General features: G+C 41.5%; 1 protein-coding gene across 6 annotated transcripts in view; it reads right to left on the bottom strand.

The window, feature by feature from the left end:
* The window catches only part of PRPF40B (pre-mRNA processing factor 40 homolog B), a 97,408-nt gene extending 90,254 nt beyond the window's left edge, over positions 1-7,154 (bottom strand). For 5 of the 6 annotated variants that reach the window (XM_056562125.1, XM_056562126.1, XM_056562127.1 and 2 more), the window contains exons 1-2: positions 7,092-7,154; positions 5,337-5,417 (exon numbers count right to left, since the gene is read on the bottom strand). In XM_056562125.1, the coding sequence (XP_056418100.1) occupies positions 5,337-5,417; positions 7,092-7,094 (84 nt within the window). In that variant the 5' untranslated portion in view covers positions 7,095-7,154. Of the gene's footprint in view, positions 1-1,035; positions 1,160-5,336; positions 5,418-7,091 lie in introns of those variants that run through there. The other variant, XM_056562128.1, reaches the window with a different exon arrangement.
* Positions 7,155-16,452: the final 9,298 nt, after the last annotated feature.

Raw genomic sequence — 16,452 nt, 5'->3', positions numbered from 1 at the left:
GATCGAGGAGTAGGAAGGCTCTCAGAGACATAAAGCTGCAACCCACATGTTAATGCCATGCTTGGGAACAGGAAAGAAGTGGAGAGCCATGCTAGGGACCAGGAAAGAGATGGATAGCCATGCTAGGGACCAGTAATGAGTTGGGGAGCCAGGCTAGGGACCAGTAATGAGTTGGGGAGCCAGGCTAGGGACCAGGAACAAGACAAGAAGCCAAGCTGTGACCTAGGAATAAGGTAGGGAACCATGCTGGGGACAAGGAATAAGAGAGAAACCATGCTAGGACCAGGACAGAGATGGGGAGCCATACTGTGGACTAGGAATATGATGGGAAGCCATGCTAGGGACTGGCAATGAGATGATGATCCAGGCTAGGAACAAGGAATGAGAGACATAACCTTGCTGGGGACTACAAATCAGATGGGGAATGCTGCTAGAGACAAGGAACATGAGAACACACCATACTGGGACTGGTAATTCAACACATGAAAAGATGTGATTTTGGGTCTTTTCCATCACTTTTTACATATTTTTGTGCTCTACCTACTTGGCAGCTTCATAAAGACACTTGAAACAGCATTAGATATACTTTTTTCTTTACGAGGACCCTCCCCTCATAAAAGAGGTTTCACTGTAGCAAAATAAACATCTAAGACCCCTTTCACACTATCGTTATGCCCCGTCACTAGCGGCCGTCAAACTCTCTCTCTCTTTTTTTTTTTTTTTTTTTTAGTTTAACGACCGTCATTTTGATGGGTCATAACAGGCAATAACTGGTCCCGATTGACCCTATTATAGTCAATGGAGTTGTCGGGCGCCGCTATTTTCAGAGAGAATTGCAGGAGAAAAAGACGGTGCAAGCACTATTTTTTCTCCCGCTATTCGCAATCATAAAATAACGGGCTTCATACTGCTGAAGACAAACGGCAGCGTGAATTTAGCCTAATTTAAGATTACTATTCCGTATAGTTGGATGAAGTCTTCGATGCCATAACCAGGAGTCAGAGTAATATAAAAGTAAAATTAAGCCATACATACCCACCCAGATCTCCTGCAGCTCCTGTTCCGATGGGTTCCAGTCCTCACTGATCACCGCTGCTTCCCGGTACATGTGAGGTGCTATTTCCACAGGAAATGTCTGCTCAGCCAATCACAGGAAGTTGCTGTGTGAATGATACATTACAGGAACCAGCATAGATCGGTGGGATGCGAGAGCCATTGGAACAGGATCCATTGGAGCAATTGAAAAACGTTTCTACACGTATAAAATAACTTACAAAAAATGGAGGAATCAGTAGAATAGTATACATGTATATAGTCACTTAGAAAAGGTGGAGGAATCAGTATACAGTGATCCCTCAACTTACAATGGCCTCAACATACAATAGTTTCAGCATACAATGCTCTTTTCTGGACCATTGTAACTTGAAACCAGACTCAACATACAATGCTATAGAATCTGCGAAACGTGTCAATGGCTGGAAGAACTGACCAATCAGAATGAACATTTCACTGGTAAAACACCTGTATTCCTAAAGTGCATGCACTGACTGGTGTCTGGTAGCGCGCCCCACAATACAGAGAGGTATTACATGTTCGGTACACTTTACCTGTACCAGGGTTAGCTTCTCCTTTAGACATCAGGTGAGGGCGACTCCATTTTACTTCTTTTAGGACACTGTGTTGTGTACAGGACCCTGAAGAAGCTTCTTTCCTCTACATAGACCAGTGTTTCCCAAAGAGGGTGCCTCCAGCTTTTTCAAAACTACAACTCCCAGCATGCCCGGACAGCCGTAGGCTGTCCGGGCATTCTGGGAGTTGTAGTTTTGCAACAGCTGGAGGCACTCTGGTTGGGAAACACTGAAATAGACAGTGATTACAGCTCCCAGCAGATCATTCTTACTTTTATATGTAAGGATTTGCTTTATCTATATTCGTTATCTACTTATTTTTGTTTAATCTTAACTTTTTCCTATTTCTTGGATGATATTTTGGGGCTTCAGAACCAATTACCAGGGTTCCATAGAGTTCTGGTCTCAACATACAATGGTTTCAACATACAATGGTCGTCCTGGAACCAGAGTATTATACATGTACATTGGGGGAGATTTATCATTCAATATAGACGTTATTTTCCATCTATCATGTAATCATGTAATCATGTCATGTAATATTAGCGACATTTGTGCAACATTTATAGTAGAAGTTTCCTAAGTTTTTGAGTAGCAGTACACCTATTTCCGATTTAGACATGCAGTGCACCCTTATTTATCATATGCGACTTTTAGAATACGTTGCTAAAAATTGCGCAAACCCCGATTTCCAGGCGCTAAAATACGCCGACCAAAAGTACACATACAAAACCTCGTAAGCTAGAGCTTTTACCGCCCGTGCAAAGCGGCAGGGAATTCATCATCTACAGTACACACTTAAATTACACGCTGCAACGGAAAAAGATAGACAGAAAAAACGGCGGTGAAAAAAGAGTAGGGTACACTTTGAATGATAAATCTCCCCATAGTCACTTAGAAAGGGTGGAAGCATCAGCACAGTTGTATACATATATATATATATATATATATATATATATATATATATAGTCACTTACAAAAAGTAAGGGCATCAGTGCAGTTTTATACATGTATATACGGTAGTCACTTACAAAAGTTGGAGAAATCAGCAGTTTAATACTTGTATATAGTCACTTAGAAAAGGTAGAGGCACCAGCACAGTTTTATGCATGTATATAGTCACTTACAAAAAGTGGAAGAATTAGGGTGCATGCACACTATGGGGGAGATTTATCAAAACCTGTGCAGAGTAAGAGTGGTGCAGTTGCCCATAGCAACCAATCAGATCGCTTCTTTCATTTTCAAAGGGGCTTTTTCTAAAATGAAAGAAGCGATCTGATTGGTTGCTATGGGCAACTGCACCACTCTGGGGGAAAGTTATCAAAACTTGTGCAGTTGCCCATAGCAACCAATCAGATCGCTTCTTTCATTTTAAAAAAAGCCCCTTTGAAAATGAAAGAAGCGATCTGATTGGTTGCTATGGGCAACTGCACCACTCTGATTGGTTGCTATGGGCAACTGCACAGGTTTTGATAACTTTCCCCCAATGTTTTTGCTATACAGTTCCCGTATACGGTTTCAAGTTAAAAACCGTATGGAACTGTATAGAAAACTGTATGCATTGACTTAACATTGTAAACCGTATGTCAAACGCATCATCCGGTTTAGTCCGTTTTGCCTCTTATACGGTTTTGTTCGTTTTTATTTACCCGTACCCAAAACCATAGTCTACCACGTTTTTTGGTCCGGGTGAAAAACTGTATTAAACCGTATATGTTTTTTTTCAACATGGGAGTCAATGGGAACCGTACAGAACTGTATGTGCTTACATTTCCATCAGGTTTTCACCATACGGTTTGTGACTTTGCAGTTTTTTTTTCTTGGAATTTCAAACAAACAAGTGAAACTTTATTCAAAATTGAGTGAAAAGTTAAAAACATATACTTTTTTTCTTAAAAAACTGATGCAACCGGACATCATTTTTTTCCCCAACCATATATGGGTCAAAATAGTCTGGTTTTGAGGAATCCGTTTTTCATCAAAAACCTGATACGGGAACTGTATTGCAAAAACGTGGTGTGAATGCACCCTTAGCAGAGTATTATACAAAACTATAGTGACAAAATTTCGGGGAACCAGCACAGTTTTATACATGTATATAATCACTTAGAAAAAGTAAGGGCATCAGTGCAGTTTTTTACATGTATAAAATGACTTACAACTTACTTAGTTTTATACATATATATATATATATATATATATATATATATATATATATATAGTGACTTACAAAAGTTGGAAAAATCATCAGTTATTACATGTAAATAGTCACTTATGCAGGAATAAGGTCACTTACAAAAAGTGGAAACATCAGCAAAGTTTTAAACATGTTTATAGTTAAAGGGGTTATCCAGGAAAAAAAACTTTGTTTTATATATATATCAACTGGCTCCAGAAAGTAAAACAGATTTGTAAATTACTTCTATTAAAAAATCTTAATCCTTTCAGTACTTATGAGCTTCAGAAGTTAAGGTTGTTCTTTTCTGTCTAAATCCTCTCTGATGACATGTGTCTCGGGAAATGCCCAGTTTAGAAGAGGTTTGCTATGGGGATTTGCTTCTAAACTGGGCGTTTCCCGAGACAGGTGTCATCAGAGAGGATTTAGACAGAAAAGAACAACCTTAACTTCAGAAGCTCATAAGTACTGAAAGGATTAAGATTTTTTAATAGAAGTAATTTACAAATCTGTTTACCTTTCAGGAGCCAGTTGATATATATAAAAAAGTTTTTTCCTGGATAACCCCTTTAATTATAAGTTGAAGGTATCAGAAAAGTTTTATATATAATTATAGTCCCCTTACCAAACGCGGAGGCATAACACAGTTTTGTACATGTACAGTGGTCCCTCAAGTTACAATATTAATTGGTTCTGGGACGACCATTGTATGTTGAAACCATTGTATGTTGAGACCATAACTCTATGGAAACCTGGTAATTGGTTCTAAAGATCCAAAATGTCATCCAAAAATAGGAAAAAGTGAGGATTAAAGAAAAATAGATAACTAATATAGATAAAGCAAATCCTTACATATAAAAGTAAGAAAGAGCTGCTGGGAGCTGTAATCACTGTCTATGTCAGTGTTTTCCAAGCAGGGAGCCTCCAGCTGTTGCAAAACTACAACTCCCAGCATGCCCGGACAGCCAAAGGCTGTCCGGGCATGCTAGGAGTTGTAGTTTTGCAACAGCTGGGGGCACCCTGCTTGGGAAACACTGGTCTATGTAGAGGATAGGAGCTTCTTCAGGGTCCTGTACAGTACATGCAATGATCGAAAAAAAAAGTAACATGGAGTCGCCCTTACCTTGTGTCCAAAGGAGCAGGTAACCCTGGTACAGGTAAAGTGTACAGAACATGTAATACCTCCCTGTACTGTAGGGGGCACTACCAGACATCAGTCAGTGCATATGCTTCAGTAATACAGGTGTTTTACCAGTAAATTGTCCATTCTGATTGGTCAGTTCTTCCGGCCATTGACACGTTTCACAGATCTGGACTGTCTGTACATTGTATGTTGAGTCTGGTTTCAACTTACAATGGTCCAGAAAAGACCATTGTATGTTGAAAATATTGTATGTTGAGGCCATTGTAAGTTGAGGGATCACTGTATACAGTCACTCGTAGGAATCAGCACAGTATTATACAAGTATATAACCCCTTACAAAAGTTAGAAGCATCAGCAGAGTATTGTACATGTATATATAGTCACTTACAAAAGGTGGAGGCATCAGAGGTGGAGCATTGGGGAAAGGGGCGGTCTGACCAGGTGGAGCTGTTCCTGAGTCTGGTGCTGACTGAAAAATGAGAAGATAAAAGAGAAGCGGAGATATGTGTCAGGAGTCACCAGCTTGTGCCCCGCCATTACTGCTCATAGGAACTCCTAGCAAGTGTACCGCCTATAATGTTACATATAGTATCAAAGAGGATAAAAGGTAAATAAATAGCAGAAATATTTACAATTTGTTTGGACTCCTGTTCTACTCAATAAATAAGAAGAATAAAATATAACAGAAACAACATAAAAACATATATATATATATATATATATATATATATATATATATATATATAAATAAATAAATAAATCACTTGGCGCTAGGATTATTAGTTCACCTACGGTGCCACATTTCTTACATGCCTAAGAACTAGAGATGAGCGAACTTACAGTAAATTCGATTCGTCACGAACTTCTCAGCTCGGCAGTTGATGTCTTATCCTGCATGAATTAGTTCAGCCTTCAGGTGCTCCCGTGGGCTGGAAAAGGTGGATACAGTCCCAGGAGACTCTTTCCTAGGAATGTATCCACCTTTTCCAGCCCACCGGAGCACCTGAAGGCTGAACTAATTTATGCAGGATAAGGCATCAACTGCCGAGCCGAGAAGTTTGTGACGAATCGAATTTACTGTAAGTTTGCTCATCTCTACTAAGAACCTCTGAGACTCTGTATACAAAACGTGGAACTTCAGGATAATGTTTGTGTATGAAGGAAAATAATGTGACTTCATATACTGCGCCCTATACAACACCAATACACTGTAAAAAAATGATATACGTTACGTCCTCGTATATTTTCAGAGAATGCCCTGATATGGTACTAATGCATTACATTATAAAAAGGTGAAAAAGGTTCATATCATGTAGGAAAGTCCATGTTTCCCAGCCAGAGTGCCTCCAGCTGTTGCAAAACAAACTCCCAGCATGCCCGGACTGGGAGTTGTAGTTTAGGAACAGCTGGAGGCACACTGGTTGGAAATCACTGCTTGGGGCTATTAAACTTTATTATGGATTATATTCTACAAAGGTGAAAAAGGTTCATATCGTGTAGGAAAGTCCATGTTTCCCAGCCAGAGTGCCTCCAGCTGTTGCAAAACTACAACTCCCAGCATGCCCGGACAGCCAAAGGCTGTCCGGGCATGCTGGGAGTTGTAGTTTAGCAACAGCTGGAGGCACACTGGTTGGAAATCACTGCTTGGGGCTATTAAACTTTCTTATGGATCTCTTTATAAGAATATAATTTATCCACAACGTATTTATGGAGATGTATATGTGTGTGTGTGTATATATATATATATATATATATATATATCTCCATTGTGACTCCTAAAGTCTACAACAAATGTATTTGCCTCTTCCTTCTATTAATACATGATGCCCATAATGCCCCAGCAATGCACGCGAGGTGCCAGGTGACATTCCACTGGTGACACTTCCCAGTTGTTCCCAGTATGTGCCATGTGAGGCTCCCTGCCCTTACACTGCCCTGTATACATGGTATGGCAGGATACACTGTGTCTCATACTACACATATAGCAGTGCCCGTTATACTGGGCACTAACTCCCACACCCTGTGCCCACACTACAGCCCAGGTGGCCCCCAGGAACAGGGCCTCGGGTGCAGCGTCTCCTCCAGCCCCTTGCAGCCAGTGCACCCCCTGAAGCCGGGACCCCGATAAACAAAGCTCCCTTACCATCCCTGCTCCAGCCGTCAGCTGCCACAGGCTCCGCCCCCTCAACAAGCTGCACGCCCATTGGCAGCAGCTGTCATGGAGGGCGTGGTCAGCAGAGTAACCTGTGCTGTGCTGGTCCATCTGACTGCGGTCAGCTGAGGGATACCAGTGTGCACAGGACTGGATTCAAACAGTGCGGTAATCACTTCCGTCTAGTCTAGTCACTTTGAAAGCATAGGAGCACCATCACCCTATAACAGTGTCCACACCCTATAACAGTGCCATTACTCTCATAACAGTGTCATAACCCCATAACAATGTCATCCCCCTATAACAGTGTCCACACCCTATAACAGTGCCATTACTCTCAGAACAGTGTCATAACCCGATAACAAAGTCATCATCCTATAACAGTGCCATTACTCTCATAACAGTGCTATTACTCTCATAACAGTGTCATAACCCCATAACAAAGTCATCCCCCTATAACAGTGCCATTACTCTCATAACAGTGCTATTACTCTCATAACAGTGTCATAACCCCATAACAAAGTCATCCCCCTATAACAGTGTCATTACTCTCATAACAGTGTCATAACCCGATAACAAAGTCATCCCCCTATAACAGTGCCATTACTCTCATAACAGTGTCATTACTCTCATAACAGTGTCATAACCCCATAACAGTCATCCCCCTATAACAGTGCCATTACTCTCATAACAGTGTCATTACTCTCATAACAGTGTCATAACCCCATAACAATGTCATCCCCCTATACCAGTGCTATTACTCTCATAACAGTGTCATTACTCTCATAACAGTGTCATCCCCCTATAACAGTGTCCACACCCTATAACAGTGCCATTACTCTCATAACAGTGTCATAACCCGATAACAAAGTCATCATCCTATAACAGTGCCATTACTCTCATAACAGTGCTATTACTCTCATAACAGTGTCATAACCCCATAACAAAGTCATCCCCCTATAACAGTGCCATTACTCTCATAACAGTGCTATTACTCTCATAACAGTGTCATAACCCCATAACAAAGTCATCCCCCTATAACAGTGCCATTACTCTCATAACAGTGCTATTACTCTCATAACAGTGTCATAACCCCATAACAAAGTCATCCCCCTATAACAGTGTCATTACTCTCATAACAGTGTCATAACCCGATAACAAAGTCATCCCCCTATAACAGTGCCATTACTCTCATAACAGTGTCATTACTCTCATAACAGTGTCATAACCCCATAACAAAGTCATCCCCCTATAACAGTGCCATTACTCTCATAACAGTGTCATTACTCTCATAACAGTGTCATAACCCGATAACAAAGTCATCCCCCTATAACAGTGCCATTACTCTCATAACAGTGTCATTACTCTCATAACAGTGTCATAACCCCATAACAAAGTCATCCCCCTATAACAGTGTCCACACCCTATAACAGTGCCATTACTCTCAGAACAGTGTCATAACCCCATAACAATGTCATCCCCCTATAACAGTGTCCACACCCTATAACAGTGCCATTACTCTCCTAACAGTGTCATAACCCCATAACAAAGTCATCCCCCTATAACAGTGCCATTACTCTCATAACAGTGTCATTACTCTCATAACAGTGTCATAACCCGATAACAAAGTCATCCCCCTATAACAGTGCCATTACTCTCATAACAGTGTAATTACTCTCATAACAGTGTCATAACCCCATAACAAAGTCATCCCCCTATAACAGTGTCCACACCCTATAACAGTGCCATTACTCTCAGAACAGTGTCATAACCCCATAACAATGTCATCCCCCTATAACAGTGTCCACACCCTATAACAGTGCCTTTACTCTCATAACAGTGTCATTACCCCATAACAATGTCATCATCCTATAACAGTGTCCACACCCTATAACAGTGCCATTACTCTCATAACAGTGTCATTACCCCATAACAATGTCATCATCCTATAACAGTGTCCACACCCTATAACAATGGCATCCCCCTATAACAGTGTCCACACCCTATAACAATGCCATTACTCTCATAACAGTGTCATTACCCCATAACAATGTCATCATCCTATAACAGTGTCCACACCCTATACCAGTGCTATTACTCTCATAACAGTGGCATTACCCCATAACAATGTCATCATCCTATAACAGTGTCCACACCCTATAACAGTGCCATTACTCTCATAACAGTGTCATAACCCCATAACAGTGCCATTACCCAATAACAATGTAATCATCCTATAACAGTGCCATTACTCTCATAACAGTGTCATAACCCCATAACAGTGTCATTACCCAATAACAGTGTCATTACCCCATAACAATGTCATCATCCTATAACAGTGCCATTACTCTCATAACAGTGTCATAACCCCATAACAGTGCCATTACTTTCATAACAGTGTCATAACCCCATAACAATGTCATCATCCTATAATAGTGTCCACACCCTATAACAGTGCCATTACTCTCATAACAGTGTCATAACCCCATAACAATGTCATCATCCTATAACAGTGTCCACACCCTATAACAGTGCCATTACTCTCATAACAGTGTCATTACCCCATAACAAAGTCATCCCCCTATAACAGTGTCCACACCCTATAACAGTGCCATTACTCTCATAACATTGTCATTACCCCATAACAATGTCATCATCCTATAACAGTGACCACACCCTATAACAGTGCCATTACTCTCATAACAGTGTCATAACCCCATAACAATGTCATCATCCTATAACAGTGTCCACACCCTATAACAGTGCCATTACTCTCATAACAGTGTCATTACCCCATAACAAAGTCATCCCCCTATAACAGTGTCCACACCCTATAACAATGCCATTACTCTCATAACATTGTCATTACCCCATAACAATGTCATCATCCTATAACAGTGACCACACCCTATAACAGTGCCATTACTCTCATAACAGTTTCATTACCCCATAACAATGTCATCATCCTATAACAGTGTCCACACCCTATAACAGTGCCATTACTCTCATAACATTGTCATTACCCCATAACAATGTCATCATCCTATAACAGTGACCACACCCTATAACAGTGCCATTACTCTCATACCAGTGTCATTACCCCATAACAAAGTCATCCCCCTATAACAGTGTCCACACCCTATAACAGTGCCATTACTCTCATAACAGTGTCATTACCCCATAACAGTGTCATTACCCCATAACAATGTCATCATCCTATAACAGTGTCCACACCCTATAACAATGTCATCCTCTATAACAGTGTCCATACCCTATAACAATTCCATTACTCTCATAACAGCGTTATTACCCCATAACAATGTCATCATCCTATAACAGTGTCCACACCCTATACCAGTGCCATTACTCTCATAACAGTGTCATTACCCCATAACAATGTCATCATCCTATAACAGTGTCCACACCCTATAACAGTGCTATTACTCTTATAACAGTGTCATAACCCCATAACAGTGTCATTACCCTATAACAATGTCATCATCCTATAACAGTGCCATTACTCTCATAACAGTGTCATAACCCCATAACAGTGCTATTACTTTCATAACAGTGTCATTACCCCATAACAGTGTCATTACCCCATAACAATGTCATCACCCTATAACATAACAGTACCATTAGACTAGGTTCATACTTTAGAAACTCCTCTGGATAGAAAAATTCCATCCGTAGCTTCCAAGTGCGGCCAGCACTGACTGATCAATAGACGGCAATGTCTGCCGAGCGTATTCTGCTTAAAGAATGGACAAGACCATCTGCCGCTGACATTCCGTATTGTACACTGTGCAGTGGACCGGTGTAAACCTAGCCTAACAGTTTAATAACCCAAATAACAGTGCCTTTATCCCATAACAGTATCATCACCCCAATAACAGCGCCTCTGCCCCACAACAATGCCTTCACTCTATTAACAGTGCTATTACCCCCATAATAATGTCAGTACCCTCATAACGGTGCCAACATCCCATAACACTGTTAACAGTGTGAATTGTGGCACATATTCCCATTAAAATCGAAACAAGTGGCGCACACTGCGCAGGTTTTTCAGCATGTATTTTGATGTGTCATAATATGATCCCATAAAGGCTGAAGTGTCACAGAGGGAAGATCAGATGGCACCAGGCCAGGTAGGAACCCTCTGGCCGTCATTTAAGCTGATCAGGGCCCTCCAATCACCCTGTGGTGGTCCCAATCAGCTTACAAAACAAACCGACCACACAAAGGATTTAAAGGGTTAACAGCCGGCTATTAGCTGCTGCCCCTGGCTGATGATTCCAGCCAGGGGCCCAGTATAGAGCCGAATGATGTCACAATCCCGCTCTGATGCCGGTCATCACTTCCCAGGATGTACCCATAAGTCCTATAGCAGGAAGGGGTTAATATAGTTTTATTAAAACTGTATATAACAATAATAATCAGGAATAATTTTTCCTCTGTCACATGACTTGGCTGAATGTGTCCAGGGATTTTTACCTTTTTCTGGATCAACAGTTTTAGGCTAGGTATCCACTTTTTTTTTTTTTTTTTTTTTAAAGCACCAATAAAAATGCCCATTCTGCCGCATGGCTTTTTTTTGTGAGCAAATGCTGCGGCCAGATGTTAACTGCAAGTCAACAGGGAACTGCAAAATGCCATATCCGATTGGCGTTTTTCAGTTTGGCGTTTTTGTAATCCCTTTTTTTGTGGCAGTTTTTCTTGCGTTTTTTCTGACGTTTTTTTAAGTGTAAAAAAAAAAAAAAAAACGCCAGATCCCATTGACTTGAATGGGGTCCGTCGGAGTGTCTGGTATTTTACAGGAGTTAAGCGCAGAAAAAAAATAGGACACAACTCAACTACTGTTCTTCCAATGGACTGAGCTGTGGGGAGCACAACGGCTGTGTGAACAAACCCTTAATTTTATAAACGTGACTTTAACAAAACTATTTAAACTCAGATTTCTACATATTCATTAGAATCCATTGCATGCGGCCTAAACCAGGCTCCCATACGTTTACCAATGTTCATACAATGTTGCCAATAATCCCAGGAACATAGGGGGACATTTATCATTGGCTTTCCACCACTTTAATGTTCCAAATGTCCCTGACAATTTCGTGCAATTGCATTTTTTGCACAATTTTTGGTAGAACATCTTTCAAAGTTGTCTACTGTTTGCTTCACCGTACACCACTTTTTGCAGTGGAGCTGTATTTAGTATTTGTACAAACTAAATATTTAGATGTTTTTTTTTGTGCAAGTGTACAACACCTAACAGGACAAATACAAATATGTCAGATACCAGAGCACAAAGCTTAAACCTTGCTCTGCAGCTCACTGGTTTCTATTAGAGATGAGCGAATTTACAGCAAATTCGAATCGTCACGAACTTCTCGGCTCGACAGTTGATGGCTTATCCTGCATAAATTAGTTCAGCTTTCAGGTGCTCCGGTGGGCTGGAAAAGGTGGATACAGTCCTAGGAGACTCTTTCCCAGGACTGTATCCACCTTTTCCAACCCACCGAAGCACCTGAAAACTGAACTAATTTATGCAGGATAAGTCATCAACTGCCGAGCCGAGACGTTCGTGACGAATCGAATTTACTGTAAATTCGCTCATCTCTAGTTTCTATAATTGTGCAGAATTTATCAAGTCTGTGGATCATTTTGGTACATTTTGAGAAACTGTGTATTAAATACACCAAGCAAAGAGGGGTAAAACCTTTACTACCTCACATCAACATTGATAAATGTCCTCCATTGAGTGGACATTGATGAACATATGTGCACATAGGGGGACATTTATCAATGTTGGTGGGAGGTAGTATAGATTATACCCCTTTTTGCTTGGTGTATTTTTTTTTACACAGTTTCTCAAAACTTACCAAAATGAGCCACAGTCTAGTGTACACAGTGCAGTTAGTCCATAGACTAGTGTACACAGTGCAGTCAGTCCATAGACTAGTGTACACAGTGCAGTCAGTCCATAGACTAGTGTACACAGTGCAATCAGTCCATAGACTAGTGTACACGGTGCAGTCAGTCCATAGACTAGTGTACACGGTGCAGTCAGTCCATAGACTAGTGTACACGGTGCAGTCAGTCCATAGACTAGTGTACACAGTGCAGTCAGTCCATAGACTAGTGTACACGGTGCAGTCAGTCCATAGACTTTGACTAGTGTACACAGTGCAGTCAGTCCATAGACTAGTGTACACAGTGCAGTCAGTCCATAGACTAGTGTACACGGTGCAGTCAGTCCATAGACTAGTGTACACGGTGCAGTTAGTCCATAGACTAGTGTACACAGTGCAGTCAGTCCATAGACTAGTGTACACAGTGCAGTCAGTCCATAGACTAGTGTACACGGTGCAGTCAGTCCATAGACTAGTGTACACGGTGCAGGCAGTCCATAGACTAGTGTACACAGTGCCGGCAGTCCATAGACTAGTGTACACAGTGCAGGCAGTCCATAGAATAGTGTACAAAGGGCAGTCAGTCCATAGTCTAGTGTACACAGTGCAGTCAGTCCATAGTCTAGTGTACACAGTGCAGGCAGTCCATAGAATAGTGTACAAAGGGCAGTCAGTCCATAGTCTAGTGTACACAGTGCAGTCAGTCCATAGACTAGTGTACACATTGCAGTCAGTCCATAGACTAGTGTACACAGTGCAGTCAGTCCATAGACTAATGTACACAGTGCAGTCAGTCCATAGAATAGTGTACAAAGTGCAGTCAGTCAACAGATCTCACCTTGTGGAGTTTCAATGATCATGAGAACGGTGAGGGATTAGCCCAAAACTGCGTGGGAATAAATGGAAAAAAATCAATTCAGAACTTATTTAAAAATGCATTTTCTGGATTTTTTGTAATTTTGTCTCTTACTTTTCAAATAAAAAAAATTATGATTTAAATTATAGACTGGTCATTTCTATTGCTCCTCCTTTGGCTTGAGCAGTAGTGTTGCTCGCGAATATTCGCAATGCGAATTTTATTCGCGAATATTGCATATTCGCGAATTTGCGAATATTCGCGAATATAGCACTATATATTCGTAATTACGAATATTCGTTTTTTTTTTTTTTCACAGTACACATCACAGTGATCACCCCTCTGTGCTTCCAGCTTGTGTGGTGTAAAGAAGGCTCTAATACTACTGTGTGAGACTGGCATGCGAATTTTCGCATATGCGAAAATTTGCATATGCTAATTTTTGCATATGCGAATTTTTGCTTATGCTAATTTTTGTGTATGCTAATTTTTGCATATGCTAATTTTCACATACGCGAATTTTCGCATATGCGAAAATAAAACACGAATATTACGGAATTTAGTGAATATATGACGAATATTCGTCCATATATTCGCAAAATATCGCAAATTCGAATATGGCCTATGCCGCTCAACACTACTGAGCAGTGGTCCTCTAAGGACACACATAAAAAAGTCACACATGTGACATCATTTTACCCGCCTTTGTTCCATATCTAACCTATCTTACCTCTCCATGTTATCAGGTCATAACTTCCTTACATTTTCTTCTCTCTTCTCTTCAACCACCCCTGTCCAAATCTTCTCCTGCATTCGCAGAAACCGTAATATATCGACAGTCACCCCTCTCACACTCATTAGATTTTGATGCATCAATAGACAGCCCTGGAACATCAGTCTGACAAAACAATTTAGGTTTTTGGGGCCAGCAGAGCGGCACTGGAAGAAAACACTCTCCACAGAAAACATTGAGGTGTACAAGTACTCCTCAATTTCAAGTCTGCACTCATCTCAACTACACAGGACAACTTCACAATATAATTAATGTTGTAGTGGATTAGTATGTACTAACATAAATACTTATATTAAAATGTCTATTTTCCTAAATTGCATACAGAGATTCTCTCTGAACTAAACTGCTCCCACCTCCCCCACCTGTATGTCCCCCCCCCCCCCTCCCATGGAGCATCGAAGATGGCGCTCCTGAGTTGGAATTCGGGAGAGATAAGGAATGCTTATATGAAGAAGAAGTACGCAGAAGGAGATTTAACCAGTTAGCTCCTTTTCACATCCAATTCACCTCACTTCCTCCACACGGCATTGTATAACCATAGAAACCCCCGTGTAGTCTTTTCCTGGTTTAACAAAGAAAGTATCATCTAAGCTAACAGGTGTCTGGGTGATAAAACTAATCAGGAAGGGGGCAGATCCTCACTGGGTACAACCAGGATCTATTTCAGGTGGAACCCCAGATGGGACTCCGGGTCGTGAGCTAAAGGGCAGCTGCAAAAAAGTCACTGGGGTTGAGCCAACGGCGGACGCAGAGGGCTAGATCACCTCCAACTACGGGAAGGAGATTCAGTTATCTTGCCTGTACATCTGCCTCCCCCTTTGGTCTATTTCTGTGACTTAGACGGCTGTTCTGCAGCCACCAAAAGACAGGTAATATAGTTCTTGCCCGGACCGTTTCTCTCGAACCTGTCATAGTGGTTATCTACTGCCCGGTTATTGTGATATGTATGTTGTAATATGTAAGTTTGGCCAGTGTCTTAGGGACTCTGGGGGATTGAGTGAACTGGGGGACCTCCCATAATAACAAGATATGCCGTGATACCTGTGGGACTCTGGGGGACTGAGTGAACTGGGAGATTGGGCGCAGTTATTCCCTTAGTGACAGCACGGTGGGCGTGTCACTTTGGGGAAAAGTTGTGGTCATTCCTCTGACGACAGCATGGCAGGCGCAGCGCTCAAGAAGAGTGCCGGGATTGCACGTCACGGTCGGTGACGGTGCAGGAAATTGGTGCAGGACCCCGAGAACATTGACATGGTCACTTCGGTAAAGGAGGAGCGATAACGCAGGACTCCCATAGTAACAAGACATCCCCGTGATCTCTGGTTATTGTTGTCCGTTATTGTTGTCCGTTGTCTTAAATGTGTTACTGGGTTAATGTTTGATATATATAATGAGGATGGCTGGGTCTAATTAGAGTTGAGAACTAAGTTTTGAGGTTACACTGTTAGGACGCCATCCCATTAGAACCCATTAGTCTGAAGTCCTGGTTTTCTGCCTTAATGTCCACTATACAGTTAAGGGGAGGGTGGAGCAGTCCCTAAAAGAGATAGAGGAGGAAGCAGTAGCAAGTGGACACAGTACTGGGAAGTGTCCGTGTCACCAGGAAAGCTGAACAGGAGAGAGTCTGAGGACTAGGGTTCCAGCTAGGAAAGATGGGTGCACAGCAATTTAAACCTTAGAATGGCACCCTAGAATGTGACCTGGTGACGGCAAGGGAGGGGGGAGAATGTGGCAAGCAGTTGAGTAAGTTGGTGAAGGTATGCGGGTTACCCCTATACTGTGGGTGGGAGA

The sequence above is a fragment of the Hyla sarda genome, chromosome 2 (genome assembly GCF_029499605.1).
Source record: "Hyla sarda isolate aHylSar1 chromosome 2, aHylSar1.hap1, whole genome shotgun sequence".
NCBI lineage: Eukaryota > Metazoa > Chordata > Amphibia > Anura > Hylidae > Hyla > Hyla sarda.
Note: the sequence above shows the minus strand (reverse complement) of the source record. Positions and strands in the feature narration are given on the sequence as shown.